The 14,867-nt window shown below is 41.0% G+C and overlaps 1 protein-coding gene across 2 annotated transcripts in view; it reads left to right on the plus strand.

Moving 5' to 3' along the window:
- MRE11 (MRE11 homolog, double strand break repair nuclease) overlaps positions 1-14,867 on the plus strand; it is a 1,653,959-nt gene that overhangs the window by 696,812 nt on the left and 942,280 nt on the right. For both annotated transcript variants that reach the window (XM_044072642.1, XM_044072643.1), the window contains exon 12: positions 2,219-2,325. In XM_044072642.1, coding sequence (XP_043928577.1) covers positions 2,219-2,325 — 107 coding nt within the window. The remainder of the gene's footprint in view (positions 1-2,218; positions 2,326-14,867) is intronic.

A 14,867-nucleotide genomic window follows, 5' to 3' on the forward strand; every position in this document is an offset into this window, starting at 1 on the left:
TACACATTTATAATGTTTTTGATATATTAGAGCCAATATATCTACTCTTGAAAGTGTAGTCAAAATTTTCTTTGAAACAGTCCACTCATCTCCTCGATTTCTGTATCTCGTCCCAAATCTTGAACAAGAAAAATTAAAGTGGCCCTCATATCCTGGATTTATACCTGTAGATTCAATCCTATTTGAAACTGGCGCAGTAGTTCCAGAAGATAAATCAGCTGTTTGTCTTTACTCCAGGAAGAAAGGGGCTTGTAGGCTGTTCTTCACATGGGCTGCTAAGTGCATTATTTTTTACTACCAGGCCTGTTATACTACCTGTATATTAGAAGGTTCTGTTTTTAAGTGACACTGTACCAGGGGAATGTCTGCTTTCAGTGCTGCCTTCAGAAATGTCTCTGCTGTAGGCTTTTGTGCTGTGGTCATGCATTCTTTTTGCATATTCACCAGGCATTGTTAATGAGGTTGCAATTCTAGAAGCTGACCATATCTTTACTTCTGTAGTTGGCATTCTGAACCTTACCCTCTTAAATACCTTCTGTCTTATTTCACCCTGAGGTTTTCTTCCTGGAATTCTTCACATTCATAGAACCGAATACTAGGGACCCTGATAAACAATATATTCTTATTGCATCTCCCATGAAACTGTGAGTTAACCCTCCTCAACAGGTCCAGCCTGTCACCTCTTCTTGAATGGCCCCTCCATCCAGCTGCTGCTGTTGGACTTCTTGTATATTTTGTAAAAATGTAGGTGCCAACTCTTTATTTTGCAGGGACTGTGGCTACTTAGTGCTTGGGGTGAACTGTCAGTTTCAGTGGCTTGGTACATGAAGTGCAGTGTATGACATTGTGCTTTGTGCTAGTAGGGAGCGAGCAAGCACCAGAACACGGGATCTTCAGGGAAAATAGATGAATCGGGGGAGGAAGGTGGATCCAACATTACATTTGCAGGCTCACAGAGGAAGGTTCTCTCTCAGGTCATCCCATACTGTAAGAATGTATCTGTTATTTTTCCCAGGTAATGACAAATAGTCCAGTTTTATACTGCTGTTAGCGGTTTTACGTTACCTTGATAATGTGACACATCATTCTTCAGTCCGTTTTAATCCCCACGGGACTTCGTATACTGTCTCTAGCCCATCCTTTTGCCATCCTTTATTATATGCATTCTCTATCAAATTTAATTTTTCACATGGCTTTAAAAGTATGAGGAAGATTAAGTTAGCTGCTGGCTCCATTTTGTGTCAGGATGAAATTCTGTACTGAGATATCATTCATTATGGGGTGTGTAGAAAGGTGCTATATTTTGATGTTGGACTGGTCACTTGAATAGTGTGACCATTTCAACAGTGAAGAGTGGTCATTTAAATACTGTGGCAGGAGACAGGACAGATGAGAGGGGAAAGACAGTAGACCACCTTGGATGGCCATATTGAGTAATTTCTGGAAACATGAAAATGAGAGGGATACACTTGAGTATCATGTAGGAGCTAGTTATTTTTAGTGCATGGCATAAATGCTTTGAGAGGGTCAGGCACAATTAAGAAAAAGCATTCATACCATGAGTTGAGAGGATTTGTTTCTCCATTGCAAGTTGTTGCAGATTAGGAAATGTGGCCCTTACCATTTGCCTTTTGACAAACATTGCTGCCGTCATGTATGTTCACATAAGCTATGTGCACTTGTATGTAGTTCTCTGCCCATATGCATTACATTCTGCCTTATTTACAAGAGCTCAGCTTTGTCTAGTATATGACAGTATTGCTGCTATACCTGTGTTTTAGTACTGGTTTTATAAGAAACAAGTTTCTTACTTCATTTTGTACAGTGTAGTCCTGTATCGGTGTTTACATTCTCTTGGTGTCATTTTTTTGTAAATATAACCTCCAGAATAACTTTGTGACTGGATTGCAGTCAGTATGGTATAACAGATGGTTTGTTTTGTTAATGAATGCATGGATATGGATGATTGGTTTGACTACAACTTAACATATTTCTTTGCTTGTTTTATCTCTAACCTTTTTGTGTGTGTGAAATTCACTTGTTATTCTGGTGTGTGTGAGTGTGTGATAGCATCATATTTATGTACATTTAAACCTAGACATCTTACACCTAAATTTCTATCATCTTAGTGGATTAATAAAATAAGTTAGTAAAATGTAACCAGGAGGTTACAGTTAAAATGTCTTTGTAGTTCAACAAGAATATTTTTTGTGTGCAGGTGAAGAGCAGATAAATTTTGAAAAGCTTGTAAAAAAGCCTGCTGCAGAGGGAATGACACTGAGAGTAGAAGATCTAGTAAAACAGTATTTTGAGACAGCAGAGAAGGTAAGGTTTTCACTTTGTGGCGTTAATAGAGCAGATTTTTAATAAACATTTTATTATTCTAAGTGTTTCAGATCAGTATGTGTTGGTGGTAAGCATAAAACCTCATTTTCTGGATCTGCATTTAAAACTGTCAAGTAATGTGCTGAGAGACCACCTACTGAGTAGCTCATAATTCATTTTTCATTTGTTTTATCCTAAAAACTTGCAGTAGATGATGAAGAAAATACTTATTATGTTAGAACATGTTGTCTTCTTCAGATCTGTGGTAATCTCCATTACAAAATCTTTCCCTTCCCTTGGCAGTCTTTCTTTTGCTTCTTATTGAATGCTGGTTATTAATTTTTATGTTTTACTTCATTGCTTTGCTTTAGTCATTTAGACTAAGATTTTAATAACTGTGTAGATTTGATGTTTCGTTTCAGTAGACGAGTGCTAGAGATGAGAATAAACTGTGAGGTTAAGTCTTTGCTTACTGCTGAATGCTAGTAACACTGAGACTGAATTATTGCCAAAATAATTTGGTTGCATTTGTTAATAAATCTGAATTATACATGAGTCGTCAATGATACTGATATAAAATGGACAAATGTAGCACACAGTCTGTTGTGGCTTCTTTATCATTACTCTTTGAGAGAATTGCAACGCAGCAGATTTAACAGTAGGATTAGTATTTTTTCTAGTGTACTGCTTAGATTTTTTAAACGCTGGACCTCATGACAGTCACACTTCGACTTAGAAGAATGGGTAACCATAACCACAAGCTTTTAGAGAAGTGTCTGATTTTTTTTCCCTTTCAGTTGTAACATTGATAGCATTAACTGATGTCCTTCTATTCTAATGTTGCAGTATTCTTTACATGAGGGAATCCTCCACCAAAGGCGATCCGAAGTCCAGCCAGTATACAAGAGCTTTTAAGTACTGCTAGAACATGAGATGTTGCACAAATGGCTTAGGAGTGCATTGGCCATAAAAGCAATGTCTGCACGTACAATCCTCAGAACTTCTCTGTCACAGTCTGAACACCATCTTCAATCGTTGGATCTGTTCACCCGAGTCGTTTGCTGATGGTCCAGTTTCAGATAAGAGCCCTGTTGGGTTTTTTTTATTTTTTTTCTTGCTACTGCTTTCTGTTGTGAGGGTTTCATGTCATCCAAGAAAGGCAAGTGCCAATGTGGGAGACCGATTCCACACAAGGATACTTACGACCTGTGCCCCTTTTGTTAGGGGCCTAACCACGACCACAAATTTGCTCTGTTTGCCAGGCCTTTGTCCGTAAGAGCAAGAAAATGTCCCTCAGTAAAAACAGAGGTAAATCCCAGAGATGAAATAAGAAATCCAAACCAACGTGTAGCTAGACAAAACGATCCTTTAATAACATATAAAGAAATCAACATGTACAAAGCACCTCAGACTGAGCGCTTTCGCCTGCTAACAGTCAGGCATCATCAGAGTCATATTGGTGCAGCTCAAAATGCATTTAAATAAGAAACCAAGTACTGGCATCATATCCTGTTGTTTAACATATAAAAAAAAGACTTGAATATTTATATTCTTAGCATAGAAAAAAACATTTTATATATAAAAACTGCTGTTAAAATACACATAAAATACTTTGAATAAATTAAAACTAACTACTATTTTTATATATACACAAATGTCATGCCTAAAACCACAATTCTTACTACTAAGACACTTGTGAATTAAAATGCATTTTTCAGCTGGTATTGAAATACGTAGCATGTATCATATACATATTTCAAAAACATTTTTTGATGTCTTCTTCAAATATTTTTTAAACACTTTAAGCATGCCAAAACACACTTCTTCTTATACACACTTATATACATTGGGCCCTCATTTTTAATACACCAGCCATGGAAATGAACTCATTAATGCTTGGTTTAACCTTGGCATTTAGCCTTAGTTGACATTCCATTTCCTTCACCTGCAAACACAGATCCTTGGTCACCTTCCCTGGCATCGGTGTATACTCTGTCTATTAAAAAGAAATTAAACTTTTGGAAAGTAGCACAAACAAGACTATGTGTGTATAAAACACTGGTTGTTTTTGCATTTCTAATGTCTCTAGTATGCTCAATAATTCTCACATGCAACCTCCTAACCGTCTTCCCCACATAAAATGTGGGGCATGAGGTGCATGTAACCAGGTATACCACTAATTTGATGTTACAGTTGCAGCTCAAACCTCAAAGTCTTATCGTAAGAATCTACCTGAACATACGGTCCATCATTAATACACTTTTACATTATGATAGTTGCCACCCGGAACATCAAAGTAAGAGCATAGTGAAGGGTCAGATGGTTCAACTATCCAGATTGGTGAGTTGTGATTTAGATTTTGGCAAGGAACTTTACAAGCTTATAGGAATGTTTAAGAAAAGAGGATACCCTATTAAGCTCTTGCTTGACACTCGAAAGGAGGTCATTAGAAATCGGACCACTAAATTTAGACCTATTCTGAAGATTAGTTTGGATAATTTTGAGGATGAATGTTTTGGTAGAATGAATATGGATATCAACTTGCATGATACTAACAAGTCTGATGCTATGGTTGGTCCATACAATTGTGATGCCCCTGATTTTAAGATGAAGTATCAGGAGAGCTTGGAAAGGTGTATTTAATGCTGAGTTGACTCTGTAATATCCTATATTGTGTGGAGGATCAATATGGATTTCATGGACCAAAACTTAGGGGACATAGAACAATGGAATGGTACAGTAGTTAATTTTAACTTTTCATTTAATTTTGTAACTACATTTAGTGCTGACCATAAATTGGTTAAAAAGATACTTGCAAAAAATTGGACTATCCTGTTATATGATAAGAACATTAGAGAAAAGGTGGGGTTGGTCCCCAAGTTGATTTTTCGAAGGGGATTACATTTTAAAAACATATGGGAAAAGCCTAATTTGGGAGCAAAAGGTCACAATACATGTATGATAAAATGTGTCAGGTGTCCCTATTGTAATAAAATTAGTATTGGGAATAGTTTTATAGTACAGGGAAGTGAGTATAAACTGATGGATAGGTTTGATTGTAACTTAAAAAAATGTTGTATATTTGGCTTCTTGCCAGGGATGTTCATGTTTTTATGTGGGAAAAACTGAGTGCAGGTTCAGAGACAGGATATATGAACACAAATACAGCATTAAGAAAGGAAAAGATAATAATGCTTTGGCAAAACACATAATTCAGTTCCCAGACCACAACTTTAAATACATGGCTATAGATAAGATAAACATCAGTCTAAGGGGAGGTCCTTGGAACCTGTACTTGGAGAAAAAGGAGTTACTATGGCAACTGAAACTTAATGCCTGTAGTTGGCCTGGGCTGAATGATTACTGCTTTATCGATTGCTTGTTAAGAAGAAAAGCTTTACCTGGATAAAATCATTCACGGTTCTTTTATATGTTGTTTTATATGATGTCTATGTGATTTTTATATAATTGTTATGTAATCATATAACAAGAATTTTACGTAATTTTATATTGTGGATTTGATGTAAAATTGAAGGGATGGAATGTTGAAATAAGGCTATTTTTTTAAAAAAAAAGGGGGAGGTATTAAAGTGATGTCATGATTAATTAGGATAAGAAGGTCAATTTGATTCAGTTAATGATTTGAGTACATTATTTAACCTGTTGTGTTGATGGAGAATGTGTCTGATGAAGTCCAGAGTTTTTATGTGATACAGACGAAAGTACTTATGTTTTTGGTGTTTGGACCATTGTTTTCATTAAAGTTTTCAATTTTTCATAACCCGATCTGTTTTTGCTTGGTTATATTTGTTTTATTTATTAGTTTGTATTTTGTTTCCTTTTTTCATTTGTTTGGTGACATGGCCGAGGGAACAGCTCTGGGTTCGCAAGATTTATTTGGATCTAATGTGGCCAGTGGTTATAATATGAATGTTTCTGTGGGTGATCTCACCCTCCTTATTTCGCAGCTAACCTGGAAGGTGGATGCTTTAGCCGATGTGGTCAAGAGGCTTGAAGAACAAGGATTGTGTGCTTCGAATGGCACCTTTTTTTCTGCAGCTGGTAACGATCGTTCTACCAATGAGTATTATATTCATGGAAACGGTATAGTACCTAATAGCAATGGAATTTTGCACCCACCTGGCTTAAGATCAAGATTTTCGGATAGACTAATACTGATATAGACCAGCTGATAACTATGTTTATCAATGCAGTATTCCTAATTTGAATTAGTGGCTTTGTAATGGTTTTGAACTGGGGATTGCACCGCAGTCCTCGAAAGGAACAATTTATGAGAAACTTGATGTTTTAGATTATAAATTGATGAAATACAAGAAACTTCAACTGGAAAATATCTGTTTTATTGACTGCATCAAGAGAAAGCAAATTTCTAAAGGGTTGCGAATTTGGAGATACCCTACGGGGCTTGAACCTAATTCTCCCTTACACCTGGAACTTCTTGAGTTTTTTAACCGAGTGGGGTGTGAGTTTCTTGAAATCTTAGTTCGGGCTAATAATAAATTGATTGGGTTTTTGGCACAGGATTTGAATCCCCTAGATATGGAGTTAAAAAGGGACCTTGACTATGAGAAAATAAAAATTGAGCATATGCACATTTTCAACAATACAGAGCAGCATGTGAGCAAAATGCACCTCATGAAAATCCGAAAATTGGATAGGGATAGTAATGATTATGCCAAAGGTAAACACTACCCAATACCTCCTCATTCCCAAGTTTAAGGAAGAAGGAGGGGAACTTTTAATAGTCCTGATTATAGTAACAGTCCTGACGTTAACATGAGTACAGGAAGCAATGGTCAGCAAAGTAGTTATGAAGAGGAGGGTGGTAATTGTGAAATACAGGAGACTCCCCCTGTAAGAAGGTTGAACGTATTAAGGAGAGGTGGGACAAACAGTAACAACAAATTCAGTATCAACAGCAGGATTTTCATACTTCTCACCATGGAAACCAATGGAACATATCCCAATGGGTGCAACCATCTATGAACAACCAATCACAGACAAACTTCCGGAAGCGGAAATAGTAGGCGAGTGTACGGCCATTTATGAAATACACTGTGATGGCGGAACAGCAACTGACCTGGGAATTAATGAACCTATTTTTGTCAGTGAGCCACCCACTTTAACGATCATTTGCAATTCAAAGCAGGACTTTAAAATATATAATTTTTCTAGTACTGTTATTGATATATCCGGAGCTAATATGTTGTCCAAAGGTTTAACCTTTGTTCCCTCTGGGGCTACTCAGCTAACGGAAATGTTATTGGACATGAAAATGTTTTTAAGGAGGATAAATTTGAAATTGTGCTTTAATAATGAAAGTACTCTGGATAATACATGCCGGGTCCCTAGTATGTTTAACCCCCTCCTTACATCCGACATTAGTCTTGTCTGAAAAAATGTGTGAACTGGATTTTAGAAATATGATGAAAGTAAGATAGAAAAAGGGAGCAAACATGATGGAGGATGAATACCAACTTATGTTTTTTTTTTAAAAGAACCAGAGAATAAGAACAATGAAGCCAGAATAAAGGGGCAGTTTAGTTGTTATGGACCTGCATGTCTCTAATAACAGGATGTTAGGGATTTTACAATCTGATGCTTATGAGGAAGTGTCATTAAATCAAATGAATATTGCCTATAAGAAAGTATATATACAATTAAATGATATGTTCAGTAAGGGATATGTATTACCATAGCAATGTTTAATTATTTCATCATGCCTGTCCCTAAACTACCTGATGTGATGTCCTATCTCTCCTTCATTCTCAGTAGGTTGGCTTCGGAACCGATCCTTGGTTTTGACTCTACCTTATACAAAAGCTCAAGGTCTTCCACTCGCTCGTGGCTAAACCCTATCCCATCATGCATTAGGAGAGCTCCCCATATCTCGTTTGCCACTAAACAAGGTCATGTGCTCTTCCTACAGGCTCTGGATAAGTAGATTTTTCTTCTACATATTTTGGAAAATAGTTAGCTATTTTAAACTGTTTTTATTATATTTAGTATTTACTAAGTAAATTGTGTGCTTTTGTTTTTCTTCTGAGTTGTTATTTCTGTTGGCCGTTATTTTTCCTGTAAGGCCTTACTTCCCCTATCCTGGTTTCAGATTTAATTCTTGAAAGCCCGTTTTAGTTAGAGGGCTTTCCTTTCCTTTTTTTTCTATATTCCTCCTTTAACTAGATTGGCTAGTTCATTTAAATTTGAGAACTGCCTTAGCCCATTTGACTTGTAGGGCTTTTCCATTGTTTTCCCTCCTTAAATTCCTCAAGGCTAGCTCGTTTAAGTTAGAGGGCTGCCTTTGCCTGTTTAAGTTAGAGGGCCTTTCACTTTGTGTTTTTGCCTGATCGTTGTTATTCTTGTTTAAAAAAATAGTAGTAGCAGAATATATATATATATATATATATATATATTGTTGTAATTTTTTCTGTAGTTTGTTAGGTGCTTTCCTGTTGTTGTTGCTGATTAGTATAATGTCTTCAAAGGATTCCAAGGAAGCTAAACCCTTTGGGTTTAAAAAGGTATCAGGTGTAGTCAAAAAATGTCTCTTACTGATGGATATACCATTTTTGTGCACTGTCTTGGAGCAGTTCACCTCGTGCCATCTGTCACTCTCTTAGCCACAGGGTATTATTAGAAAGAAAAAAACAAACTCATTCTGAGAGGCTTGTTGAAGACCCCTTTTTCTGAAGCAATCGAAGAAGGTTAGGGTCCTTTAAAGTCGGGCCAGTCCCCCTCTTCAAAATCAGACAGGTCTGGTAAAAGGTCCTCATCAGCAAATGCTCAGTCGGAGCTATCTAAAAAAATTGCCAAAAGTTTCATCTTCGGACCTCAAGTCTGTTGGGCCTGTAAAGCCTTCTACCTCGGCTCCTTCAGTTTCGTTGCCATTGGAATTTAATTTGCAGAGCCGGTCTACTGAATTGGAACCAATATCTCCCAGTCTAAGGTTTCGATTGTTGCAGCCCTCCAAATCTCCTGCTCCATCCCCTTGATCTTCTAGGAGCCTGTCTGATTATGATGTGGATTGTGTGGTGCAGAGGCTGTTATGGACACCGGCGATTGCCAAACTCGCCAGACATAGGGTTTCAGAACCGACCAAAGCTTCCCTTTCACTGTTGATTCCTCCTCCTATCCGATCTTTGACCTCGGAGCCAGAATGTCCAGAACTGATTGTAGTGGAACCATTGGAACCGAGACCTATCACAGAATCTTCAGATCCGACTATTGCGCCAGTGTCCTCAGTTCCATCCAAACTCAAGGAGTCTAAGAGCTGATGCTCTCCAGTCCAGTCTGGGGAGGGGAGTCGAATTGGACAGTTGTCGGATCCGAATATGCCTCTCAGGCCATCAGCTCGGGTGAGCTCGGCTCCTACCCCAGCCTTGGAGCCAACTTCCTTGGATGTTTTTAGTGTTTCACTGTTGCAGTCATCACATTGGGTTGTCCCTGCCAGGGTAGCCCTCGGCCGGCCCGAATACCAGAGACTTAGTATTTCTGCATCAGTTGCTGTCACTTCAGGGCTGATGTCAGGTCGTCAGTAGTATAAAGTAAGGCAGCTGACACCATTACATCAGTCTTTCTTGCCGTGGAGCCCGAAGCAGAAGCAGTTCGCACGAGTGCCGGTTGGCCTACTACCGAGTTTTTAAGGCCCAGGGTATGAACCACACTCAAGAAACCAACGACCCACTCTCAGATGCCTGCTTCCTTGCCTCAGTCTCAAATGCTTAAAATGGCGGAAGACCTTATCATGCTGATCAGGGGAAGCCAAGCTACTCCATCCAAAAGGAAAAGAGATCTGTCCCTTTTAGTTTTGTCTGAACAAGAGTCAGATGAATCTGATGCATCTGAATATGAAGACATGCAACCCCTCTCTACTTATGAGGATTCTGATGCAGAGGATTCCATTCCTTCAGCCTCTCTACCAGAGGATTTTTCCTTTGGGGTAACCCTGCATACCTTAAGAAAGCATTTTTAATAGGAGAGTCAAGACTACCCTCAGTCTAAAAAGAGACTCAGGGAATTCCTAGGTCTTCTACAGCACAGACCCTTGGCCATCCCCCCAGTCCTGGATGTTGTGGAGGATGTTTTCATGGACTCCAGCTTGACTCCTGACACCCTCCCTCCTGCACCCAGAAAACCAGAGAGGTACTACAGAGTCCCTGACTCACACAAATTTATTTTTAAAAATCCTACTGCTGACCCTGAGATAATTTCTCAAGGACCTAAAGGGATTAAAGCAACCTCTGCTAAGATTCCCACCACCTCAGATAGAGATTCCCGAGCACTGGACAGATGGGGTAAAAAGGTATACACCTCAGCTACTCTTCCTATCAGGGCACTAAATTGTCAGTTCCATATGCTGAAATTTCAGCAACATACCCTGGAACTCCTTAAACAAAAAATGTCTACCTTTCCTGCTTGGGCAGAATCTAAAGAATTACAAGAGTTAATGCATTCTGCATCTCAAGTAACTAAATACACCTTCCACTGTGGATTTGATGCCCTAGAAGCTTCTTGCAGGGCAGCAGTCACCGGATCTGTCATTAGAAGGCATGCGTGACTTAAGGAACAGCCCCAGCCAGACCATGTCACATCTAAATTGCTGGATGTCCCCTTGCACAGAGATAACTTATTTGGCACTAAGGCAGAAGAGGTCTTAAAAAGAAAAAGCAAAATGTATGCAAACAGTTAAGGATTTCTTGCAGATGCAGCCACCTAGGTTCAGCAGGCATTGTAGCACCAAACACTGGTCCTTCCTGCTCCCTGTAAGCCACTCCATCCTAGGCCCCGGGGAACCAGAACCCCCCAACAGCAGCCACAAGGAATGCAGAGACGTAAGCAATGAACTACCTCGACTTCAAAACCAGGGAGTTCTAAGCCACCCCCTTATGATAAAAACTCTCACCTCCACCACCCCCGCCCTCTGCCCACCTGCACGTACCCCTAGGAGGAAAACTCTCCTTTCACACAAGCACTTGAGCCACCATTACCAATGACCACTGAGTTCTGAACATAGTGTCCCAGGGACACAAATTTTCCTTCCACACCCTTCCAACCGAAAAAAGGGTTCCCAGATCTACCACCAAACCAATGGACAGAGGTTAAAAAGCAAATCCTTTCCTTGCTCTCTATGAGGGCAGTAGACCACGTTCCCGCAGAACCGAAAGGCCAAGGTTTCTACTCCAGAGTTTTTCTGGTACCCAGAAAAGAGGGCACCTGGCACCCCATCCTCGATTTATCCATTCTAAACACCTTTCTGGTGATCCCAAAATTCAAAATGCTCACCCTCCATCAGCTGCTACCCATGCCCTCCAAGGATGCTTGTCTAACCACACTAGATCTAAAAGAGGCCTACCTCCATATTCCTATCAGGGAATCATGCAGGAAACATCTCCGCTTCAGGGCAGGCTCTCAACACTTTCAGTTCTCTGTGCTTCCCTTTGGCTTATCTACTGCTCCCACAGTTTTCACAAAATGTCTGGCTCCAGCCGTTGCCTTTTGCAGACAAAGAAATATTCAGACTTACCCATACTTAGATGACTGCCTTATTCAGGCAGACAGCCAGGAAAAGCTACTCAACCACCTGGCCTTTATAAAGACCTTGCTAACCTCCCTAGGGTACACAGTCAATGAAAAGTAATCCAAACAGATGCCCACCCAAGGGATTATCTTCCTGGGAACAAGCCTGGACACAGCACCCCAGATGGCATTCCTTGCACCAGAAAAACAAATTTTCCTGACAGCCTACTTCTTTCAACTAACCACCATGCCCCAGCTATCTGCAAGGAAGATCCTGCAAGCTCTGGGGTTCATGGCACCTTGCATACTACTCATTCCATATGCCAGACTGCATATGAGGAAACTTCAATGATATCTAAAAAGCCTTTGCTGTCAACACTCTTAAGACCTGGAAACTCATCTACCTATAATTCCTTGTCTCAGAAAAAATTTTCTTTGGTGGGCAACATCATGCTCCCACAACAAGGGTCTGCCTTTCTCACCACCCCTGCCACCCAGACCCTCACCACAGACGCATTAGACTATGCTTGGGGTGCACACCTGGACTGCAAGTGCATACAGGGCCAATGGAGCCCACAGCAAATCCATCTGCGCATCAGTCAAAAAGAGATGATGGCTGGGCAGCATGCTTGATAGCTTTCAAGCCCCTTCTCTCTCCAGGGGCTCTCCTGATCAAAGCAGACAACACCACTGTGATGTGGTATATCAACAGGCAGGGAGGTGCTCACTCCTACCCTCTATGCAGGCTGGCTATGACCCTTTGGCACACAGCCTCTGCCATGCTACTACACCTGTTAGCGTAATTCCTACCAGGCTCTCTCAACTCTTGCAGACCATTTAAGCAGAAATCTTCTAGACCCACACGAGTGGCAGCTCAACAGAAGAACCTTCACCCTAATAACTCAGAAATGGGGCACCCCGAAGGTCGACCTCTTTGCCTCCCAAACCAATTATCAGCTCAGCAAATTCTGCACCAGGGAGCATCACTGCATGGCTTGGAAGGTGGATGCCCTGTCCTTCTCCTGGGTCAGTCTAGTGGTCTATGCCTTTCATCCACTACCTCTCATTCCCAGGGCACTGCTCAAAGTAAAGGAGGAAAAACCAAGGACCATTCTTATAGCTCCAGACTGGCCGTGGCAGCATTGGTACCCCTTGTTGCACAGCCTGTCCCCACTGCTCCTATGGCATCTTCCTCAGATTCCAAACCTCCTGACCCAGAGGGAAGGGGAATTCATGCATCCCCGATTGCAGACACTCAATTTGGCAGGTTGGCTTATTCCCTAACCCCGAACCAATCTGCCAACCTCAGTAAGCAGGTTCTAGATGTTATCCCTGATACCAGACATCCTAGCACCAGAAAGTCTTATGCTGACAAATGGAAAAGGTTCTGCACCTGAATCCAGGCTAAGGGAGCCAATACTGTGCAGCACTCCCTCCCCCTCATCCTGGATTACTTAGCTGACCTACTATACAGTGGTCTCTCTTTCTCCTCTATAAAAATTCATGCCTCTGCTATTTCTGCTCATTTTTCCCCTGAGCAGCCCCTTTGATCAAACAGTTTCTAAGAGGGGCTAGCAAATTGAGGCCACCCAGAAGGGCACCAACTCCAGCTTGAGACCTTAACTTTGTATTGGAAAAGCTCACCCTCCCCCTTTTCAAACCAGCTTCTTCTGCAAAGCTAACATTTCTCTCCTGGAAGACAGCATTCCTTCTGGCCCTGGAAGACAGCATTCCTTCTGGCCATCACTTCAGCCAGAAGAGTCTCTGAGCTGCATGCGCTCATGGCTGTTGAACCCTTCATCACCTTCCATGCTGACAGGGTATCCCTCAGAACTATAACCCATCCTTCATGCCCAAGGTGGTGTGCAGTGTGGCTCTCAAACAATCCATTCATTTGCCCACCTTTTTTCCTAATCCCCAGAACAAAGGGGAAATGATTCTGCACTCTCTATGTGTGCACAGACAGCTCAGATTCTATCTAGACAGGACTAAATCCTTCAGAAAGTCTGATCAATTGCTGGTTAGCTTTGCTACAGGAGCAGAAGGCAAAGCCATCTTCAAACTAACCATTTCCAAATGGATAGCACACCGCATCCATTTCTGCTACAAACAACATGGAAAGCCTCCCCCAAGGGGGTCAGGAGACACTCAACTAGAGCAACCTCCACTTCTGCAGCTTTCCTCAGAGGAGTCCCCACCAGGGACATCCTGGAGGCTGCCACTTGGACATCTGTTCGCACTTTCACCAAGTGTCCACACCTAACCTCATCAGAACACTAGTAGAGTATAATGCTCTTTTATGCATATATTTCACCAGACACATGCAGCAGCTGGAGGGACCACAGGTGTTTCTCACCAAGAAAACACAGGGCCTACAAACAATGCCATGACTTATGTGGATAGACTGAAAGACATGTTACTGTAATCTGGATCATATAGGATGAGTTGGCTTTTGCCTGTCCTCCAGGCCAGCCTCTGAACCTGCCCTGGTGGGAATAGTACACATTCAGACATCAGATATAGCTGATGTCATCAGCAGTGTCTGGTAAGGAGACTGTTGTAATAACAGTGTCCCACATGCTGGTGTAAAAGGCTCTCTGTAATGTCAAGCAAAAGTAGAAACACACACACACACACACACACACACACACACACACACACACACACACACACACACAAACACCCCAGCTGACTGCAGTGAGAATAGAACCCCTACCTATGTAAGCACACAGACTGCAGACCTCTGTATTTTAGGCAATCGCCATAGCTCAAGTTTGAATTTTACAAGACTACAGGTCAACTTTTAATGGATAACATCAGCACGGCATGTTGGAGAAAAGATGTTGGGTGGTCTGCATGAAGTGGATGTGTAGGCATGTGCAAGTATCAAAACACTGTCAAGCCACGGGAATGGAATCATAACTGAAGGATGCTCTTCAGGCTAGACACACACACACACACACACACACACACACACACACACTTGACTGCAGTGAAAACAGAAC

The sequence above is a fragment of the Protopterus annectens genome, chromosome 5.part0 (assembly GCF_019279795.1).
Source record: "Protopterus annectens isolate FY-2018-M chromosome 5.part0, PAN1.0, whole genome shotgun sequence".
Taxonomy (NCBI): domain Eukaryota; kingdom Metazoa; phylum Chordata; order Ceratodontiformes; family Protopteridae; genus Protopterus; species Protopterus annectens.